Source organism: Anoplopoma fimbria, chromosome 19 (assembly GCF_027596085.1).
Source record: "Anoplopoma fimbria isolate UVic2021 breed Golden Eagle Sablefish chromosome 19, Afim_UVic_2022, whole genome shotgun sequence".
Taxonomy (NCBI): domain Eukaryota; kingdom Metazoa; phylum Chordata; class Actinopteri; order Perciformes; family Anoplopomatidae; genus Anoplopoma; species Anoplopoma fimbria.
In genome coordinates, this window is record NC_072467.1 from 16,367,101 (window position 1) to 16,389,348 (window position 22,248).

Below are 22,248 nucleotides of genomic sequence, written 5' to 3' on the forward strand. Positions count from 1 at the left end.
GAGGTGCTTGTTACTTGGTGGGTCTCCCTTTTTAAAATCACAATCACATTTAGTAAATTCCTTTTCAGGTTGCAGATGCAGTACACAACTGTGATTTGAGGTAGCTACAGCATTTGAGAGTCTGTAGTTGGCTGTTAAAGACCAAGAAATTAATTTCAAATGAGTTTCTTTCTGAAAGATTAGCTGGTGTCCAGCCTCGTGGAGCCAAGTGTGGTTCAGTCACTTATACCTGAAGAGGTTACAAATGTAAAAGTGGACAGTTGTGTTGCTGATCAAGTTCCAACCACTGTTTTTTTCTTCAACTGTGTTCACACTGACAGCTGTAAAAAAAAACACTAAACCTTTTGTCTTCGAGTGGCAGTAGCCATTAACCATAGTATCCATTGACATCTGACGACGCACTGTGTCAAATCAGTGCACACATTCCTGGTAGATGACTTCGTAAGGTGACCGGCTAAACTCACTTGTCTACGTGCTAATTGTTGAATCATAGAATGATTGAGTTGTAAAGGCCTCCCTCACAATATGCCCCCACAGATTCTGTGACGTTTAATCCTGGAAGTGTTTTTGGTGCTATTGTCAGTGTGAACCCTTGTTCCACCATTTTTGTCTTTGAATCACCACGTCTGCTTAGTCTGCTTTCATGAGTCCATGAACTTGGAAACAATGGGCCAATTGTTAGTCTACTGATTTAAAAAAAAAAGAAGAAAAAAAAAAAGAAAGTAAAATCCGCTGATCTTGATTGGCAGCAGATCTAGTTGCAGCGTTACTGTTGAATATCCGTCCACATCAGGTTCACTCTGGCTCCTATTCCTAAATGGGCCTTTTCCCAATGCATGTACCTGCAGCTGGGAGTTGAATGGTGTCTTTGTTGCAGCCTTTCCTTCTCCATCCTCTCAATGGACTCGCTTCCTTTCCCCGCCAAATGTGACCGTTTTTTTATTTTTCATCTTGGTAACAAATGACTCACTGGTTGGGATTTTAGTTCCAAAAGAAAATGTAACTCAAAAGTTTTCTGTACGTACCAGCATTGGCAGGGGAAGAAGCTATTTACAGATGATGGTTCAACCTTTTTTTTTTTTTTTGTCAGATTATTAATTAAATTTCATCCTAATTTCTGAAGCTAAATGGTCTTTGCAGATGGTTTCTTGGGCTTGTCTGTCATGGTTTAGGCTTAATTTGACCTGTAACACCATCCCACCAGAGGTTTAAAGATTCTTCTTCAGCTCTATCACTATAGAACTTCATAGAAACCTCATTTTCAGACAGTGGAAATCCAGAAATCTCCAACGACTACCCATATTTTTGATCTGTAAAGGTCTTTAAATTTCACCCGGAATCTGAATTTTTATATTGAATGTGAAACACTGCATTAGATGATAATCATCAGTCAGAATGTTCGATCCTTCCTGTCTGAGGCTTTCTTGCATTTGAAATTAGCATAAATGTTGACGGAGAAAAAAAAGACTGGCTTGGTAGGAGTCATGGATTTTCAAAGTGGCCATATTGAAGAGCACTGACGTCCGCATGGCTGCAGCTTCCTGCAGTCAAGGAAAACCTGGAGAAGGTCAGTGATTTTTTTTTTTCCCAGTTTGAAAAATGGTAAAGGAGGGTGTTAGTTGAACCAAAACAATACACAAATACATTAGTTACAGACATATTAATAATGTATAAACATCAGAGAAAAAAGCAAGTATTACTATTTATCAGGACAAAGCCTCATTGGTTAAATGAGAGATTTAAACTAATATATACTTTGGTTCTCCAGTACCATTTATCATTTCCTACAGTTAGTTTTAAAGTAAATATTAGAAACAACTGTCTAGGTTTTAAAAGTATAACTTTAAAATCTCAGCAATTTTTCTCAGATTGATAAATTCTACTTAAAGTATAATAGTGCCCTGATATCTGGCCTTCATGTCAAAGTAATATGAATATCAAAAACTCTGACATACCACACATACATTATCAGAAACAATATTAATGCACATAAAACAAAAATGTTCTGATATCCGATAACTAAACTGAACTAAACACTTATTTGGCCAGAATAGTGACTATTAAGTTACAAGAAACATTGAGCCTAGCAGAGTCCTCTGCTCTCAGCAGCTTTATTATACGTCTTTCAGTATTAATTGTCAGCACAGGATTCTCCAGTTTCTGTCACTGCCTTTATTACAACTGATGGAATACTGTAACATTGCTCTTGTTAAGCAGCTTTTTCTCAATATTTCATTAGGTGGAAAACATTTTCTCGGCATATTACTCAGCGATTTAAAGATTGGTGGATATATAGTGATAGTTTCTACAGTAGCTAATTAAGCCTGTTCGGTCTGTAAACCATTTTATTCTAGCATAATGCTAATGGCATATATTGGTGAGGTCTGAGTGTGAGCCAATGACAAATACTAAAAATAACAAAGTCCCTCCACTACTCTTCAACAAGACCAATTCTGCCACCGGTGGAACCACATATGGGATTGGAAAATTGTTCAAGAGGCATTAAAACACAGTAAAAGATGATTTTTCAATCGATATTGTTTATTAACCAGTGGCTGACTGGTGTGAGTCAATTCATAACCTCCAACTATTGTCAGAATATGTTTATTAAATTCTGTTTTTTTTTTCATTTGAAACAATCTGCAACAAAATAGGACTATTATTGCTAGAATTGTATCAGATGTCTGATCCCAACGTTTCAGAAATGGGTCATTTAGTGTTTCCTAAAAACACAACTTGAAACTAGCTATTACTAATAATAATAATAATAATAATTAAGCCTTTATTAGTCCCACAATGGGGAAATTATTTCTCTGCATTTAACCCATCCCGGAGGAGCAGTGGGCTGCAATGAAGCGCCCGGGGATTAAGTATTACTACTCTTATTAGTTGAATCACCGCCTTGCATTTCTATAAATACACCAGCCAGTCATGTTGCAGTTTACATCCATGTCTGTCCAAAATGAACCACTTCATAATTTTATCCTGTTAAATATTTGCGTAAAATTGTCATAATTAAAATATGAATTCCTGAGTCAAGGCCAAAAACGTGTTTTGTGACCTTTTACCACTAAATTCTAATAATTTCAACCTCAAGTCAAGGTGGAAGTTTGTGTCAAACTTGAAGAAACACTTTTTGCACCCTTGTGGAATGGTCAATGTGCTTATTTACTCCTGGGTGTATATAGAATGGCAGAGACAAGCACCCAGGTGTCGGAAGCCAACAATGCTTTTTAATTGTACCCCATTTAGACTGTATGTGTGTGCGTGTTTTTGTGTGTGTATGTAGCGTACTGTAGGCTATGGATGTTTATCTGAACCTGACCAAGTACTTTTGTTGCCTAAAGCTAAACAAACTATCTACTGAAAATAATAAGTAAATAAGTTTGACCCATTCAGACACCTACCTATATTTACCTTATTATACTACTACAACTAAATATTTCTGGCAGAAAGGTTCAAATGTTGCAAATAGAGTTCATAAATATAATATATATAAGTATAAATATATATACATACACAGAATCTCAAAATGGTATAAAATAGTTTGGATTATTATTTGTGATGTATTGATATCACTTCTAATTTAGTTTGCATAGTAAGAAGCAAAAGTTTATTGACCAAAATCAAATTTCTCTCCGCTTCATATTTTCTTTCTTATATTATTATAGAATGGCCCATTGAACACGAAGCCACCAAATAATTTAATGTGTATCATATTTCACGTACTTAAAGTGTATTCCAAACCAAACTGTTACATCACTGTCGTAGTTCTGCAGTAATAACCGCTGAATAATTACTTAGCACAATCTACAAGTTCATCTTGAAAAAAGAAAACATGCCACACGCAGCTGAAACATATTCACAGACAATTTATTTTTGATTGAAATATTTCACATCATAGTTGTTATTTTTCCTGTTGAAGATCTTTTGTATTTTTATTACAACAGCCACAGAGCAGCAGCAGCAATAATAATAACCCAGCAGGAGAAGCAGATCAACGTGGAGAAAGACTGAAAAAGAGAGAGAAACATGATGGGCGACCCGACCCCCCCCCTTTTACTCCAGCTGCCAAAACATATTTTTTACTACAAGGAATTATTATTATTTTTTTTAATTCAGTCTGTCATATTTGTCAGGCTGTGCCACATCTGACCCTGTTCCTTCCATAACAACTGTATAGACATGATAGAAACTCTTTACAGTTTGTGTTAACTACAAACATCAGAGGTGATGGACTAGAGGGGGGGGAGGAGTCAGGACGGGAAGGGAAAGCAAAGCTCAGTGAGCTCCACAGGATACGGAGACACGACGCAACACAAAACCTTCCATTATACACCCCCTATTTTCCAAATGTAAAAAACATTCAGACATTAGGGATGAAACAAATTACAGTAAAGTTACACTGGAGCTTTATTTAAAAATGATAACGTTCAGTCAGTGTGGTCCACCTCTGATATGATTATCTGGCAGAATGTTTTTTTTATATATGAAAATAAACTTCAATGATTAAAGCTCATCTTGGGGCGGCTTCAGTCCATCAGTACCAGTATGAGATTTTTAGAAAAGCAATATCACTTAAATCCCGACTGCCTCGACCAATAGGATCCGTCCAGAGTCGAAGGTCGGTTCTCGGCAACAACCAATTAGAAAATAATTCTGTGGTATCTCTCCGTTTCAGTCCTTAACCTCAGTGAGATAGTGATCAGACCCTTTTATCAAATTTCAAACCTTTTTATAAAAACAAAATAAAAAATACCAGATGACGTAGCGACGTGTACATGCAAAAAAACAAAAAAATTAATCAACAACACAGGAAACAAATGTCTGATTAAAGTGAACAAATCAAAGATGTCTGAAAACGTAAAAGATACTTTGAAAAACATTATTTGTTAGATTACAGTGCACTTTGTGTGAAATACAAAAACAACTACACACACGTAAGATGAAGGCAACACCAGCCGGCCAATGAAGGGAGGCTGAGAGATACAGAAAAAAGATGAAGAGGGTAAAATGTGGGTGGGGGGGTTCGAAGAGAGGAGACGACTATATACACTGGTATATACACATCATACAGGATATGAAAGAGGTCCTAGAGCCAGACCCAAAGAAGGCCGTACGCAAAACTGAGTCCACGGGCCAAACCCAAAACTGGCATGGCACCTAATAAATAGGAAACAAAGCCTCTCGTGGCGGACGGTGTTCTGTCCTTTGCTGCAGCTTCTGCCTCCGTTCAACAAACATCCCGAGCACTCTGGAGGTCGACACAAATAAATAAACCGGATGGATGCAGTCAGAGCGGGGCCGACTGGGGGGAAAAAGGGTGGAGATTGGACTTGAGAAAGCAACCCAAACTAGACAGAGAGTGAAAAAGAGATTCTGACAGAGCGTCAGGGCAGTTACCACTTCGCATGAAACAATTTGAGGGAAAGTAGACGGGCAAATGTGGCCGAAAGGTGCCAATTTTCCCCCTAATCTGTTGTCCCTTACAGCCCAATGTAAAAGAATATGTACAATAATTTTTTTCCCATCCTTTGAGGGGAACGAATCATCCCCACAGCCAAAAAAATGTCACCCAATATTTTATGGCGTAATATAAATACAGCAGAACAATTCAAAACAGGTGGTGTGACAGATAGAAAGATAACAATAGGCAACTCATCCACAGCTCCACCAGAGGCACTGGGACTCTTCACCCTGACCCCAGCCTGGTAGGGGGGTCAGAGTCTCCACAGGCAGGTTCCAGCAGACACACCAGTCACTACTGGAACCAGCCCCACGTTGGCCTGAAGATGCACAAAACAAAACTCAACTCCATGACGATGTTTGGCAAGTGTCCTTTCTCCTTTTTCTTACTCGTCTCAAAAAGAGCCCCCAACCACCACTCAAAAAAATTGCAGAGGATATGAAAACATACAACTGTCAGCTGGTGATGGGTCTGGTAATCAGGTCCACTAGGTTACCACCATGGCGTGGTACACAGAGATCCATGTGAGCGTGCCCTCTTGGTTGGCTTTTTTTGTTGTACGTTGCAAAATAAAAACACAGGGCCTGTGTACTTCATTACTGTCAGGACGTAATAATCCAGGAGAGACAGCGCTAAGGAGGCTTTACAACTTATAAATATGAGGCGGTCCCAGACCACCCAGCTACTGCTACACAGCTGTCCTATTAAATAGTAATGGGAGATCATCAGCATGGTACACCGAGAACAAATGTAAAAAGGACCAAACGTTGCTATCCCCATTTAACTTTCCTGCAGAGGTCCCAAAGTGTTTCTGAAATGTCATCACTGGGGGGTTCTCCTCATATATATATGTTTTATATAGAAACACACAGTATATGAAAGCACAGATGTCTGGAAAAATATGTCCATTCAAGTTGATAAAAACCTTTTTTTCCTTTTTGTGTGTGAACATGTGGCGTTTAGAGGAATAGGCACAGTCTCGCAAACTCTCCTTCTTCTTTCTCCTCCTCCTCCTCTCGGAGGTAGCACCTCATTTTCCAAACGAGAGAGACCAGATGGCTGAAAACCGAAGCCGAAGAGCGCGAGAGGGACAGTTTAACACGGTCGGTTTGGAGAGCTACATAGTGGATCGGATCATTAGAAGAACTGGAATGTGAGCTGCTGTGTCCAGCCTTCATGGCGCGATGGCGGGAGAGAGACAGAGAGAGGAATTAAAGAGAGGAAGGCTCAGGTTTTCCTCACGACACACACATACACAGAGGAGGGAGAGCTGGACTTGGACTGGATATGAAAACTGAGAGACCGAATGTGAAACACGGGGCTTGCATGTCCTTTGATCACAAGGTCCTTGTAGCACTGACGAAAGAGGTAAGTAAGGGGAGTGGCAAGGTCCATGAAGGTTTCTCATTTAGAAAAAGAAGGGATGCTGACTGGACAGTTCCTTCCTGGTGATGGCATCTGAAGATGATGAAGGCTCCGCCTCTGACGGCAAAACGTCAGAGATGTTGTGGTCACATCGGGGATGATATCAGAGTTCCTGGTCTAACGATGGGCGTCGGTGCAGGTGACATCACTACACAGTTTCCATGTGATGTATCTGAGCCTATGTGCAGTGTGTGCATCTGTGTGTGTGTGTGTGTGTGTCTGGTTATGTATGAGCGCAGTGTGGTTGATCACCAGGCCTCCGTGTACCGAACGTCAACGTCTTTAAGGTTGGGCAGTTTGGCCTGCAGAAAGAGACAGAGAAACAGCGTCAAGACTTTTAAAAATGTACACATAATAAATGTAGTCATGACCCCAACTGTGGTAAGCCGAGAAATAGTTCCAGCACTGATATATAACCCTTCTAGGTAAGTATGCGAACAAGCACATTTCCCAAAACATAGTGTGGTTTATTTTACAGGTGTCCCTGAAAGAAATCTTGGCCACTTTGGGGTAGCAGAAAAAGCTCATAACTTCTGACATATTATTACCTTATAAAGATGTAGAAGGTAAAGTGTTATCTTACAATTGCCAATTTAAACATCCAACAGACAAGGAGCAACATTAGAATTAATATCCAATGTTTCTGTCTACCTAACAAAGAGGAAACCAGTATACTCTCGTTTTATCTCGGTTTTGGTCTCCACCAACTTCTAAGAAGAATATCTTGCTATCTAACTGCTAAGTGTCTGATTTGTTTTTCTACCTGCTACTTGCTGACCTTGTCTGCAGTTTATCATAGACTGTTGACAAAGATGGACGAGGTGAAAGATCCACAAAAGTGAACAACTTTCCCATATTCATTAAATGTAAATATAAAATGATTGATTAATGGAGCTTCATAGTATACTATATATTCATTGATCATTAGTTCATGATTTGAAGTTCATACTCCAGTTATATGGAATTGTATGCTATAAGACTATGTTACACAAGCTATTTAGGGGACTATGTTAAAGGAACAGGATTTCCCTGTAATGCGTACCAGACAGATCTTTTCAGGAAACTTTAGAAGATCATATTGTTTAATACAGCCCTATAAAAATGTTGTAAGCCTTTGCTGTGTGATGTGACAGACAGAGAGGACGGTGTATTTCAAACTGTGAATTCTGAGCCCCTGTTAACTTCACAAGTAAATGCATGCAAATTCATAAGGCAATATAAACATAAATGCACATTTAAAAGATAAAAATGCATGTTGCTTTGTTTTTTTCAAAAGCACAGTTAAGATGGAAGGTGTAGATGGTAGACATCTATTTTCAATATTGAGCAGTGACATATTTGCAGTTGGTATGGGTTGCAGTTTTACCTTGAGGTCCTCGTATGTGTCAGCTGTGAGCTTGGTGCTGTTCATATTCAGACTGCACAGACTCTTCATGGCTGAAAGAGGCAAACAGTCACAATAAGCCACACTTATAATCGTATAAAGGACTCCCTCAACACAGTTAACACTCTGACTCTGAGCTCGTCCTGTATTCTGGCTGTTTCTGTTACTATAACACGTGTCCTAGCCATTCCTGAGACCACTCATTCTCATTAAAAGAGAGATAACGTTCTCATTTTCAGGTTCATACTTGTATTTGGGGTTTCTACTAGAACATGTTTACATGAAAAATATGGCGCAGATTTGCAACGGTAGTTCAACGATGCTCTATACCATAGGAGAATGCATTACAAGCTCCACCAATGGTTTGAAATGGTATACACTTCCTGTCTCCAAAGTGGGCATGGCCGTTGCATGTCCAGCTCAAAGGTTAAGAGGATATGTGGATTGTTAAATGGATCCGATATTTACTTTGGTGACTATATAGTGGAATAATTGGACATCATTTGTGTTCACTTCTCTCATTGGACCTAATAGACCTGCTGCTTGGCAGTGGCAAAACCAACGTGACACAGGTACAGGAAACTGACTCATGCATTTAAAAAGGAACTTAGTAGTGTATATGTAGCCTCAGCAGACTGTCACCTGTCTGAACTGCCTCTGTGAAGTTCTAAAGCTGTAGGTGGTCAGTTCTAATGAGCCCTGCTTGACATAGGAAGGTGAGCCAAATCTGACTGGCTTGCTGAGTTGTGTTGTTTTCTAATCTAGACAGCCCACAAAAATAACTGTCTGGGAGGTTGTATTTCACAGGTTGCTGGTTGGTAGAAACTCCAGATACCCAAATTTGTGTGCACAAGCGCTGAAAAAGTGTTTATTATATGTCCCCTTTATAAATAATATTATTGTAATAATAAGTGTAATATAACCTTCTATAGACTGCAGTGATATGATTCATTTTGTGTGTGTTTCCTTACAACTGAGAGCCAGCAGACCAGCATCGGTGACAGGAGTCTCACACAGGTTCAAAACCTGAAGACAGGCCAGATGCTCGGAGAGCAACCTTAACCCTGCATCCCCAAACTAAAGGAAGGAGACGACAGAGACAGAGAGGACATGCATCAGACATGAAAGATGTATTAGATCAGTGGTGGTTACTAATATGCGTGTGTGTGTGTGTGTGTGTGTGTGTACCTGTGTGGACCAGAGGTTGAGCTGTTTGAGCGAGGGCAGCTTGATGAGCTGCTCAGCACAGGCACTGGTGACGTTGGTGAAGGCCAGGCTCAGGTTCTCCAAGTTCCCAAAGGAACCTGAACTCAACAGGCGGGCCAGGTCTGCATCCTAAATGTTGAGAGAAAAAAAAGCATTCAATATTGAAATAGCAATTCAAAATATCTTAAAATGGATGTTCGCAAGGACAGAAAGGGTTAAAACTCTTTTCCGTGTGAGGCAGTGAAGGCATCAGCGTGGACTCACCGTGGACTTTGAGGGCAGAGTCAGCCGGGTGGGGCCTCCTTTCCTTTGCTGAAGAGGAGAGACACAGAAAAAAAAAGATGGCGTCTGAACTCAATGCCTTGCAGGAACCTTTTCAGACAGTAGATGGTGTGTGAGCGGCTGCATGCATGCTGCATTCATGTCTCATTGAGGAAAAAGGGAAAGGAGAGGACTATAACACTCCATAATAGCAGGTTTGAACCATGATCTCTCACTGCATTTAGGTAGAGAGAAATCAAATCGGACACAAGGATGACAGAAAAGCTCATGTTTGAATCCATGGACACTTCCAAATGTGTTTTTTATTATCTTATTTTCTAACATGTTTTTGGACATATTTTTTAAGAGGGTATTTGAACTGCACAGACAAACAGGAATCATTGGTTTCACTGCTAATTACAAACTCAGTAAGGAAATTAGGTCATAAATTATATTCTGTGAGTGATTTATTGTTGTAATTAATGTTAAATAGCTGGGGTCATCTCCCTATAATAATATATATTATATTATTATAGGGAGATGACCCCAGATGTGAAGAACACATGTACGGTAGAATTTGATCTACCAGACCAAGCTAAGTGGGCACCTGATCAACCTGCCAGGGACTGCAGAGGAAAATTGGCCTGTATGTTAAATCTGGCACTTTTCATGATGTCCATGTTGATTAATGTGCATTGTCCCCTCTTAAATGAAAAAAAGTAAACATAAAAGCAGGCGATGTGTGGAGAAACATGACTTTATAAAAAGTCTGGTTTACAGTTTGCTGTGACATGATAAATATCTCAGAGGCTATCTAGCCATTGTTGTAGACTGTTCCTTGTCAATAAAATTTGGGTTTCAAGTTGTTCCTAGGAACATAATATTGTTTAGGTCCCATATTGTAGAAAGTAAGAAGTCTTAAAAAGCAGGTCCAGGTGTGATACAAATACTGTGAAAGTATCAAAACGCTCATTCAAAAGTATACAGTGACGCTGCGCAGACGTGGAGGACGCAGACCAATCAGAGCATACTGGGCTTTTTTGGGAGGGGGCCTTAAAGAGACAGGCGCTAAAACGGAGCGTTTCCGACAGAGAGTAAATACAGGTATATTCCGACAGACAGTAAGAGAAAAATAATGTTGTTTTTTTTACTTTAAAGCCTGTTAACATGTTCTAGTTAGAAACAAAAACACAGGTATGAACCTGAAAATAAGCATAATATGTCCCCTTAAAAATATTTAACACTATAGTTACACCAAACGACTGAGGTGTGGTTGCTGTTTCGGTATTTAGAGTTTTACTAGACCTAGACTAACTTTCAGATATGGTAGACCAACGCAGGACAATATACTCATTTCACCAGCTTCATATCTTGGAAATACAAAAATGTCGGATTCAACTCTTTCGTCTTGAGCCAAGAAAAATCTGTAGTCCTGATCTTTTAAGTCTTAAATGTATCAAGAAACACAGAAATAACTGATCACAGTAAATTCTTCTTGAAGACAAATTTGCCATCAGCAGATATTAACCTTTGTTAAACGTTGATCTGAAAGCTTCCGAGGTACTTCAGTAGTTTTCAGGATGTTGAGAGTGCTGCTATGTATTCACTGTATGTTGGATCTTACAAGTAGTTGAGGTCTGAGCCAGAAATAAATAAATAATATAAATGAATTAAATTAATAAAAGCTTGAAACCGCAACAAAGCCTCAATACGTCTTTGAAGTAACTAGTATTTAATGTTCATACTAGTAGAGATGGTTCTTCCTCACACATCTCAGAGAGAACATTACATTACATTGTGGAGACGTGAGGCAGGGTTCAGTGCTCTTCAAGGACGCTACGACGTGTGGGGAGCTACCAGCGCTATGATCAGCGAAACAAACTCTTCATTACGTTGTCAGATGATTACAGTACTCTCTGTTCGGGTTCTGCATCATTCTTCTAAACTTGCCCTCCCTTTGCTCTTATCCTATCCAGCACATTCTTAACTTCTGGGGCCTTTAACAGCGGCTGTTTTGGAATTGTGGACTGATAAGTAGGTCACATGCGTCACTGAGGACACAAGAATATTTGTACGTAATGAGAAACTGGTGATTTGCTTCTTCCTGCAGAGGCCTCCGGTCCAACAGGCTGAACGCAACAGAGATGTGGGACGAACTGGAACAAGACGTTCTCCGTTCAGATCTACGAGAACTGCAGGGGTGCCAGAGAATACAGCGCCCTGTGCTCTTCAGGCCTCACTGTACCTTATGAAGTACCGAGTGTGTGTGTGTGTGTGTGTGTGTGTGTGTGTGTGTGTGTGTGTGTGTGTGTGTGTGTGTGTGTGTGTGTGTGTGTGTGTGTGTGTGTGTGTGTGTGTGTGTGTGTGTGTGTCGGGGCAGGAACTCACCAGTTCTTTGAGCTCTCTCTGTCGGTCGCAGAGCTGCTCGTACATGCGGAGGCCCACCTGGGTGCTCTCCAGGGTGGAGATGATCTGCAGCTGGGTGTCTTTGTTCTCGATGATGTTGTACTCCAGCATCAGACACAGGATCTGCACACACAAGCAAACAAATACACACTCACTATGAGGAGGACTACGGGACTAAGCCTGAGAAAAACCTGTGTCAAATGTTTTCTCTGTCAAGTCAAAAGAGAAAAAAACCCTGGTGATGTCACAGTGATATCATCAGAGCACAAAGACTATGAGGTTATAACAGGGAGCCTGTGAGCAGACTGGGAGTGAGGAGCAGACACATTTACTTAATTTGGTTCAGCTAAATATATTTGCATGGCGTGTCTCTGTTTGTTGTGGCCAAAGACACAACACATAAAACAAGAATAAATGGCGATATAATACGGTGAATAAACTAAACTACCACATGTTAATGCACCAAGCCAACATGAGGAATAATGAAGAATAAAAGAGAATGTTCATTGATAAAATGATTCATAGACTCATATACAAGGACTTAAATAGATAAGCGGAAAAAATGGATTCAATTTAAAGAAAGAATTTGAGCGTAATCCTGGTTGTGAATGCTCTGTACCTCCACCATGGTCTGGTTTCCACGCAGGGCCAGCAGCATGCAGGGCCCCAGCTTGTTTTCAGCCAGCGAGAGCAGGAACTTCTTGGTCTTGTAGCAGGAGCCCATGAGGATATGAACCTGGAGGAGAGGAAGAGGAGAGACAGTTATTGCAACCCACACACTTAAAAAGTGGAATTTGACTCTGTGTGTCCATACACTCACCATGCTGGCAAACAGCTCTCCGTCATCATCACAGGCCACCCCGCCCGGACTGTAGAGCTGGAACCAGCCGTCTTTACCTGAACGCACGCTGAGTAGGCAGGAATGCACCTGGGAAAAAAAACACAAAAAGATAATTTTTCTGTTGGTGAATCTCTGCAAAAATCTCCACAAAACTCTTTTCTTTAAGCCCTGCTGCGAGGCTGAGGCAGAAATAAACACTCACCTCCTGCCTAGGGTCCTCCGCAAACCTCTGAATGACGTATTTCAGTTCCCTGTTTGGACAGAAGCATAGAAACACAAATGTCAGGATGTTTCCAAACTGGAATCGTATTGAATCTGTGTATGACGGCGTTTAGTGTGGAGGGGCTTACTTTGTGAATTTGGCATGTGCAAGGGCCCTGGAGAGAGAGGGAAGACAAAGAGAGATGTTAGAGAGCCCAACACACTCAGAGCAGAGCTATATGATGAAACAAACATGATTCTTTCACGAAATGTTCATTCAATGCTTTTCGAGCAGTGCGGCTCAGATTGACAGTGTATACACAGTTTAACGTTTTCCCCTTTATGCTGCTTCTCACATGACGACAACATGTGGCGTCTCATTGATACAGTCAACGGGTTCAGAGGGAGTGCAGAGCTCGTTTGCAGCACATGTACACAAGACAGGAGCCTGTGAACTTCTAGGAATAGTTTGTTACATTAGATGACTTTGTAACGATCCCTGGGGGGCTCATTATAATTATTTTAGTAGCAGTTGTAAGATGTTGTGCTGCTGTGGTGACGGCGGGTTTATATCAGGTCGGAGAAATAGATAAAGTGATCACACATAACACAGTTATCAAAAATCTTGTGTTTGTAATTCTTCTGTCTCCAAGTGTTCCAAGGCTTCATTGGAGTGTCATGAAGCTCACATGGTGTGCACTGAATAGGCCAGGTTTTTTTTCTGGTTGTGCCAATATATCAACAGTGAAGTTACACGTGTGCTGCTCATCATTTTACGCGCAGTCTTTAGTCTCTCTGGAAACTTTAGGATTGCCACCAGAATTTGAAAATTAATTTCAGGGCGTCATCTTCACAAAATGTGTTAAAGGAGTAATTCCATCTAAAGGTTAATGCCAGTGGTCGGCAACCTTTTTCATATGAAAAGACCTTCTCAAATCTTCCTGTTAATCAGTGTTACAGCAACAAAAAAATGTTTACATTAAGTATGTGCAAAGCAACATTTACATTTTTTATCCTCTTGAAAACATCCACATCTGAGTTGAAATCATTAACCTACCAACCTTCCACCATTCTTGTTCATCAACAATGAACTTTACAAATTCGGCATAGAAGGCAATGAGTGCTGGCCAATCAGAGGTAGAGTAGGGCGGGTCCTCACACAATGAGGTGAAACAAAATCAATCAAACTATGGTAATTAAAAGGCAGCCCAACTGCTAATGGCTGTCTAAGAGGTCTATTGCTAGTGTGCCAAGGGTTAAGCTACCTCGTGCCTGAGGTGGCGTACCGCAGCATTATGATGTGTGCAAGCAAAGAAATATACATATTCAGCTCCATATTCGACATAATTCATGATGTTTTATAGTATAATTTCATTAAAATAAAAATGTATTAATTAAACGTATGACATTTTTGCCTTGCTTTCTTGCTAAGAGGAGTTATGCAACTCTGAAGTCTGTCGGGTAATTATGAAGCGGTCATTTAAATTAGCTGAGCACAAAGAATACTAGAAACAGTAGGAACAGCTAGCCTTGCTTATCCACCTTCCGGCAGCTCTAATGCCAACAAATGAACACACTTATGTACACAACATATTCTTTTTACACGTTTCCACAGTTTTTGTACGGATTTAACTAGTAAGATATGACGAGTTAATTAGTGAGCTTTATAGGTGCTTTGTTACCTTTGGACTGAGCCAGGCCAGCTGTTTCCCCACCTCTTTCCAGTCTTTATGCTAAGCTAGGCTAACCAAGTGCTGTTAATATTCTCAGCTACCTTTTATAAGAATATTTCCCCCCAAAATTGTCCTTTTGAAATTGTAAGAAGTGACCACTATATGCAAAACGGTTCGAGCATGAAGACGTGACGAAAAAACTAGTAACCTAGTAACAGATGTGCAGATTGTGTTTCTGTTTGTGTGTGCGCCCGTGTGTATGTGTGTGTGTGTGTGTGCGTGTGCCTCATGCACTGATGTGACTCATTATATTCTCAGCTACAGGGTGCTGGGGAGTATTGTTGCCTTTCCTAATGACGCCCGAAGCCATCGACCCGGCAACAGTGGCTCAGGTGAGCAACAGGTGCGTCCCAGTGTTGGAGGAACAACAAGTCGTCCACCAGCAGACGCTCATGAAGCTCTGGATCCGCCAGGCCAATTACCAAAAAGAACCCAGGGACTGCTTAGAGCCAATTATGGTGGCTTCTCTGGGGAGAGAGAGGCGTCCCCCCCCACGCTCACTACCCCCAGAGGTGTGTTCAAGTACCTCACCCACGTCAGAAGCCAGGCCCTAGCAGGATCCTCCTAAAAACATGTGCACGCCCCCAGAGACAGTGATGTAAGGGAGAGGAGAAAATGAGGAAGGAGGGAGATGGAGGGGAAGGACGCTGATGGTTAAAGTTTATGATTATGGTTATGGCTGCACTGGTGTTTTTGGACTGGAACCAAAAGTTCTCTATTCCGCATTTCTCCGAAACAGCATTCAGGCTGTCATGGAACATGAAAACAATCCACTGAAACACAGTTTACCACTGCTAGTACTACTTTACAGTTTACTGTAACTTTAAAGAGTTTTTCTAATAAACATACTTCCCGTTTCTGTCTACCAAATAAAAAAAGCCTGTGAAATGTCACTCTGATTCTCTTCCTTCTTTGATTTTCTATTTCCGTCCATTGATACATGTATCTACAGTGATTGTGTGATGGGGTTCTGAGCGCTGACCTGAGATTAGTACTGGGCCTCAATGCATCCTTTGTCGACATAGACAGAGGGTCGAAGCCGCTGTTGCTGCCCTGTTAATGTGCTTCTGTCACTAACACAGGCTGTGCAGACATTGTGTAACTCCATGGAACTATTGCATGTTTCACAAGCCATGTTTCACAGGCCTCAGCACAATGAAGTCAGAAATTCTTTAACAAATACAGAAAAAAAAAAAAAAAAATAAATATAATAAAAAAAAAAATATATATATATATATATATATATATATATACACTTAGTAGGCCTATGTATGGCCGAATGTATAGAGCTGAATAGCTGCCCCGTTCCCCTCTTGTCACCTGGGTGCGAACAGACGCTTTATTTTTCTGTCTTGGTTAGAGAAGCTCTGACTTCATTGTGCTGAGGCCTGTGAAACATGCAATAGTTCCATAGATATATATTAAGTACATATATGTGCTATGGCAACGGCACCAAAAGCAGAAAGCAGCAGGAGGTCGGTGACACCTGGATCCACATCCTCATAAACACCTGGATCCATCGTTCATTTCTTATGATGCTAAATCAAAAAATGCACTACAGGAATGTACTACTGTTTCTGTTTTGTTTGTCATTTGCTTGTTGTGTTACACATGGACTACGCCCAAAACACACACACACACACACACACACACACACACACACACACACACACACACACACACACACACACACACACACACACACACACACACACACACACACACACACACACACACACACACACACACACACACACACACACAATCTAATGTGTGTCAGAATTGGGTATAAATGACATTGTTGGTTACGGATGAGTAATAATAGCTTCTTCCGTATCCTCCTTAAAAAAATGAATAATAATTGAAGTGCTATTTCACTTTTTCACTATGGTGGTAAGTAACTTAGTACAAAGTACAATTTTTTTGTACCTGTACTAACTTGAGAATGATTAATACTATGCAATAGTATAAATGCATTAGCATGCTGTCTTCACAAGAAGGCATCAGTAATCTTTGACTAATAATCTCCTTTTTAGAATAATATTACCTGTTATTACATTTGTAAATTAAATTACTTAAAAGGCAATGGCTGCCTCGGTGTGATGTGAGGAGTGTATGTGTGAATACTCACTCTTTAGGGAAGGGGATGGGCTGCAGCAGGCTGGCAAGAGCAGGTCTCCAGTCATCATAGTCCGACCTGACAGACACGGACAGTTGTGAAAGAAAGAGAAAGAAAAAAAGAGAGATGAGGAGAGTCAGTGTGACAATGTAAAGAGAAGGGTGTAGCCTGGAGAACACAAAGATTAAGGAGTAGTTGAAACACGAGTGGTGCCGATGTGACGCAGGCCCACGGCGCTGATTTAACAGCTGGAGCAGCATCACATTACAGAGAGTTAAGTAACACCTGCTTTGTTACAAACACACATACACAAATGCTGCTCCTCTTTCACACTGTGAGGCAAGCACCGACACTCATACAGTCATTAACACTGATCTGTTCTTCAGCATACACTTACTCACATGACTATGTGCGCATATTTGTTCTACTGTTTGTCTTTTTCATTTTTCAATCTAAAGCCCAATATCACATTTGTCTCAGAGGGCTTTACAGTCTGTCAACAGACGACATCTTTAATACAGGGGCCTGGCCAGACTGGTTAGGTCTGTGTTCTTAATCATTTATTACACATCTGTCACTACTGTGGACAGTTGGAAGAGTAAAGCAGATTTGAAAAATATGAACTCAATAGACGGTTACTGCACCATTGCCATTTGTTTAAAAAAAGAGGCCAGAAGACATATCTAAGACTTAAAGTGAATCTTCGAGTGTGTTTCCTCAGACAGGTGAACTAACACTTAAATGTTTGCTAAATAGCCATGTAGATGGGACTCTTCATTGTGGGGGCAGAAAACAAACCGGAATGACAGAGCTCATCTGACTCTGGGTTCCATTAATACTCAGCAGAGACAGTTTGATCTGTAAACTCACAGCATTTTGAGGATGAGAGCGAAGCAGCCCAGCACCCGGTCGGCCTGCGCTGGCAGCTGGATGGACAGGGTGTTGACGGCGGGGCTGACCAGCAGGCAGTCGATGAGGTTGGGCTCGCTGTCGCCCCCCGACGGCCCGCCCTTCCGCCTGGCGTTGGCCGAGTTGTTGTTCCGCTCCAGCTCCACCAGGATCTCGCTGGAGTTTACGACGGAAGGGGGAGGGGAGAGGGGCAGGGCGGGAGTTGTTGGGGAGGAGATGGGAATGGATGGCGCGGGGTTTGAGGGGGCGGAAGGAGGTGGCTGAGGGGCGCCGGAGTTGGCTGAGAGGGGCAGGAGGGTGGCAGGGGGCGGGGTCGGAGGCTCGGGGCGCAGCAGGCGGAGTGGCATCGGGGGCTTCCGTTCGTTCTGCTGCTGGCAGCCGTTTCTGATCTCCTTCAGGCTGGGAGAGTTGTCCCGACTGTGGGGGGGGGGAAGGAAAGGTGATTGGATCAGATGCAAATCCTATAGTCAACGCAGGAGTTTCAAAGTACAGCAGTAATGTCAATGGAAGTATGAGCAAGAGAAGTATCATGACAGAAGGGAAAGACAAAAGAAGTGACATAAAGCAGCCAGGAGACACGGTAACCATAGTGACGGTTCCTCTGTGCGCTGGAGGCTGGAAAATTGGACTAAGTATGATTCTCTCTGGGGCGAAGCTAGCAAAGGTGATGACGCTAATGAGTCAAGTTAGCCTATACCTGCACATTTCCAGTCAACACAAAGCCCCCACGGAACCCACTAGAAAGAAACACAAGCATTTAAAAATAAATCACTGGAACGAGGTCCAACAGAGGGCAAACTCGCTATGACTTTCTTTTGGTGACAGAAAGTAGTTTTGTTTCTTGGAAATTGTTTGGTTGTTCTAATGCACCATGCCATATGTAAATCCATTGATAAAGCTCAAGCACCGATTGAGAGTTGGACCTTGTGCTGGACTGTTAGGTTATTGTTCCTTTTTAATGAAATAAAAACCTCACGACAGGTCTTTGCTAATTAGCTTAGGCTATAAATAGCAAAACTTGGTCTGACCACGGGACGGTATCTGATCTGCTTTCCCGGTAACATCTGCAGATTAATGTTTGTACCGTTTCCTTCATATTAATCCTACAAGATGTGTGAAATGAACAGTGGTGTGTTTGTCTAAACAATGACAAAAGAATGACCCTTCGACCACAACAGCTGAACAAACATGCATTGTGCAGAATGGTGGCTGCTGTGGCTGAGCTTCTTTCTCACAGCAGTTACATCTGTTTGCAGCAAGTGTAACTACGTGTGTGTACAGTAGGCCTCTATGGACAGCATTAAGATTTACAGGAACTGTCTGGTGATACTCGTTTATGTCTTAAACATTTGTTCAGGGAATAAATTACATGACGTGATTTCTTAAACCTTGCGGGACAAAAAACGAACAAACATCCTTTAATGTGTTTGAGGCGTTTAAAGGATCATCTGCACTTTACAGTAGCAACAGATACATTTCTGCTTTAACTTGTGAAGTTAATGTTGATTGCAAGATGTAAGGACAAGGCATGGGACGATGTATTTAATGACACGGTTATCCTGGCTTAAAACTAATTGGAATACTCAATATTATCCTGATAATCATTAAAAGACTCTTGAATTACCCTAAAAAATACTGGAATATCTTTACCTTACGTTTTGTTAAGAAACAAATATTTGTATTGCAAGTTAGGACTGATCCTTTTTGTGTGAAAATCAGATGAACAAACAATCATAAATAAGGTAATCATAAATCATAAGGTCCACCTGCATGAATAAATTGTACAAGTTTGTTCTTTCTGACATGATAATTCCTGTATTTTTCATGTCTCCACCATGATGGCGAACTAGACAGCTTTTTCAAGTCACTACAGGCGACATTCACTATTAAACTAATAATGAAAATTCACCAGAAACAAATTATTGAGAGTTTTTTTTTTTTAAATAAATAAAATCCTGTATCATCCATCCACCATCGCTAGTAATGGCTATGAGGAGACCAAGTCCGGCCCGTTCCGGTGTCCCAGCATGGGGCCTTATTTTGGAGAACATGTCCGGTAGTCAACGGCGAGAGACACATAACTTTTTGATCCTGTTTGAAATGTATGACGCATAGTGAAAACAATGCCTATGATGTGTTTGACACCAATAACGGCTGTGGATCCCTATAAGCCTCACTTTCACTATGCAGTTCTCTCTGCTACGATCTCCCAGGATAATGGACGCTCACCTACAGCACAAAGTAAGTTCATCATAGAATATGCAACCAAAACAGGAGGAGGAAAGCGATTACATTTTTTTCCCCCCTGATGCTATCGATAGCTATCTCCAGTTACAAAAGGTATCAATGGAAGGTCTTTGCAGATCTATCCACAGTAGCCGAAATGGCGGTGGACCAACGGGAGTAACCTTGGACAACAAAATGAGCATTGTCGTGTTTTGTTGCTAGGTGCTGAGGAAAATAGAAAGCAATGCGGTTGTCTTTTTGACAGCAGCGCCAACAATGATACCACTTGGCAATGAACATTTTGTTCTGAGTAACAATTTTTAGTTATCACAGACTCCAACCAGTAGTGCACTTCTTGTTCTTATGTTATGAAATGACTCTTATTGACGGATGTTTAATAAACAATCAGAGCCTAACTCCCATAATGTCAGTAAATCAATATACTTCTGTCACCTACAACTCATGTCAAAGTGAGACGTTAGACACAGCATTTCAACTCTATAACTGAGTGAGCCATCTTTAGCATAAAGACAACAAAAACACAGCTTTCACTCATGTCACTCACTGTCAGGGGGGAGCATACATTGACTCAGGTAGCCATTTTGTACACAAGCAGTGAGCAGTGTGAAGCCCCAGGGGAGCTGTAGCTCCTCTAGCCTTCCATGCCGCTGACCTTCAGGCCCGACAGATCTGAGCTGCTCAAAGTGCAGCGGTCAGATAAACGAGATGTCGAAACATGAGTGGAAAGGAAAGTGAAGGAGGTGAGGCACGAGTACAAACTCCATTGTGTTCTGGAAAAAGACTGTGTGTGTGTGTGTGTGTGTGTGTGTGTGTGTGTGTGTGTGTGTGTGTGTGTGTGTGTGTGTGTGTGTGTGTGTGTGTGTGTGTGTGATGTAGTGACTGACCTGTTGATGAACTCCTCGTAACAGGAATAAATGGCGGCGAGACACACTGCCACCAGGTTTGGCAGGACACGAGGGTGAGGGCACTGCCCCGTTGGCCCATGCATGCTGCAACACACCAGGGTGCAGGTTAGATACCATGGCAACTGTCTACTGAAGGTTCAGCATCAGTTACAGCACACCATCACCTCATGGTGCTTTAAGAATACAGTTTGAGATGGATATGTAATATACCAGCAGTCATTAACGTGTCTACATGTAAAACCCAGCGGGGCATTGACGTCCCTGTGGGACCCGTTTACACGGACGCAAGCTTTTGATGTGCGGGACGGCGTCTCACCTGTGGACGAACTTCTTGACAACCTCCATGCCGGCATTCAGCTCGTTGAGAGCAAGGATGTACTCCTGAGTGAAGAGACGCAGTCTAGGGCACTTTCCAAAATCCTGCCAGAGACACACAACTAACATTTATCAACCAAACCAAAAAGGGAAACTCAAAGATTACTTTAGAAAGGTAAAGGGCTCCCCTTTGGCATTGGTATGGGGAAAGGAGCTTTTTAAAGATAGTTTTTTTTTTTTTAGATAGTTGAAATGAGTCATGGTTAGTGTCTTAACCCCACAGGAAATTCTGATTTCATTATAGATTGTGTTTAATGGTCTGTTTATCTATCATTCTCCTTATCCATCACTTTATTAATAATTCCTGGGTAGAAAAAAGTATTGGGTATTTTCCAGGTGCATATTTTTATCTCAAGTTGCAGTTTAGATGCGTTAATGCTCATAATCCGCCTTGTTTTTCTCATCCTGGCTGTCCTGCAGCACCTCTTCTCACCCTCTCTCTGAAACACTCCGTTGTAGCGCTTGCTCCTCCCTCCAGAAAGCAAAGTCTGCTCTGATTGGTCAGCTAGCCCTCTCTGTTGAGATTGGTCAACGTTTCGCATTCGTTGGAAAACAGAATTCAGCCCCGTCTTCTTGAGCGGTTCAAAACACTGTTGAAGCTATCCTCTGCAAAAAAAACAACTCTTCCTCCGGAGCTCCAGCTCCGTCTCTCTCTTTTGTTGTTTGAGGGCCAAACTAGCCGGAAGGAATTTTACGTCACTTCCGTAACATTATGACCTCATAAAGTTACGGAAGTGAAGGAGGGAATTCAATGGAGCCGTTTCAGGCA

At 41.5% G+C, this 22,248-nt stretch overlaps 1 protein-coding gene across 1 annotated transcript in view; it reads right to left on the reverse strand.

Moving 5' to 3' along the window:
- Positions 1-3,866: 3,866 nt before the first annotated feature.
- cmip (c-Maf inducing protein) overlaps positions 3,867-22,248 on the reverse strand; it is a 45,243-nt gene continuing 26,861 nt past the window's right edge. The window contains exons 8-21 of the mRNA XM_054619709.1: positions 21,421-21,524; positions 21,084-21,188; positions 17,914-18,369; positions 17,056-17,121; positions 13,341-13,367; positions 13,193-13,241; positions 12,970-13,077; positions 12,769-12,885; positions 12,132-12,272; positions 9,747-9,794; positions 9,465-9,611; positions 9,248-9,353; positions 8,259-8,329; positions 3,867-7,194 (exon numbers count right to left, since the gene is read on the reverse strand). Of these exons, the coding sequence (XP_054475684.1) occupies positions 7,141-7,194; positions 8,259-8,329; positions 9,248-9,353; positions 9,465-9,611; positions 9,747-9,794; positions 12,132-12,272; positions 12,769-12,885; positions 12,970-13,077; positions 13,193-13,241; positions 13,341-13,367; positions 17,056-17,121; positions 17,914-18,369; positions 21,084-21,188; positions 21,421-21,524 (1,599 nt within the window). The 3' untranslated portion in view covers positions 3,867-7,140. The remainder of the gene's footprint in view (positions 7,195-8,258; positions 8,330-9,247; positions 9,354-9,464; positions 9,612-9,746; positions 9,795-12,131; positions 12,273-12,768; positions 12,886-12,969; positions 13,078-13,192; positions 13,242-13,340; positions 13,368-17,055; positions 17,122-17,913; positions 18,370-21,083; positions 21,189-21,420; positions 21,525-22,248) is intronic.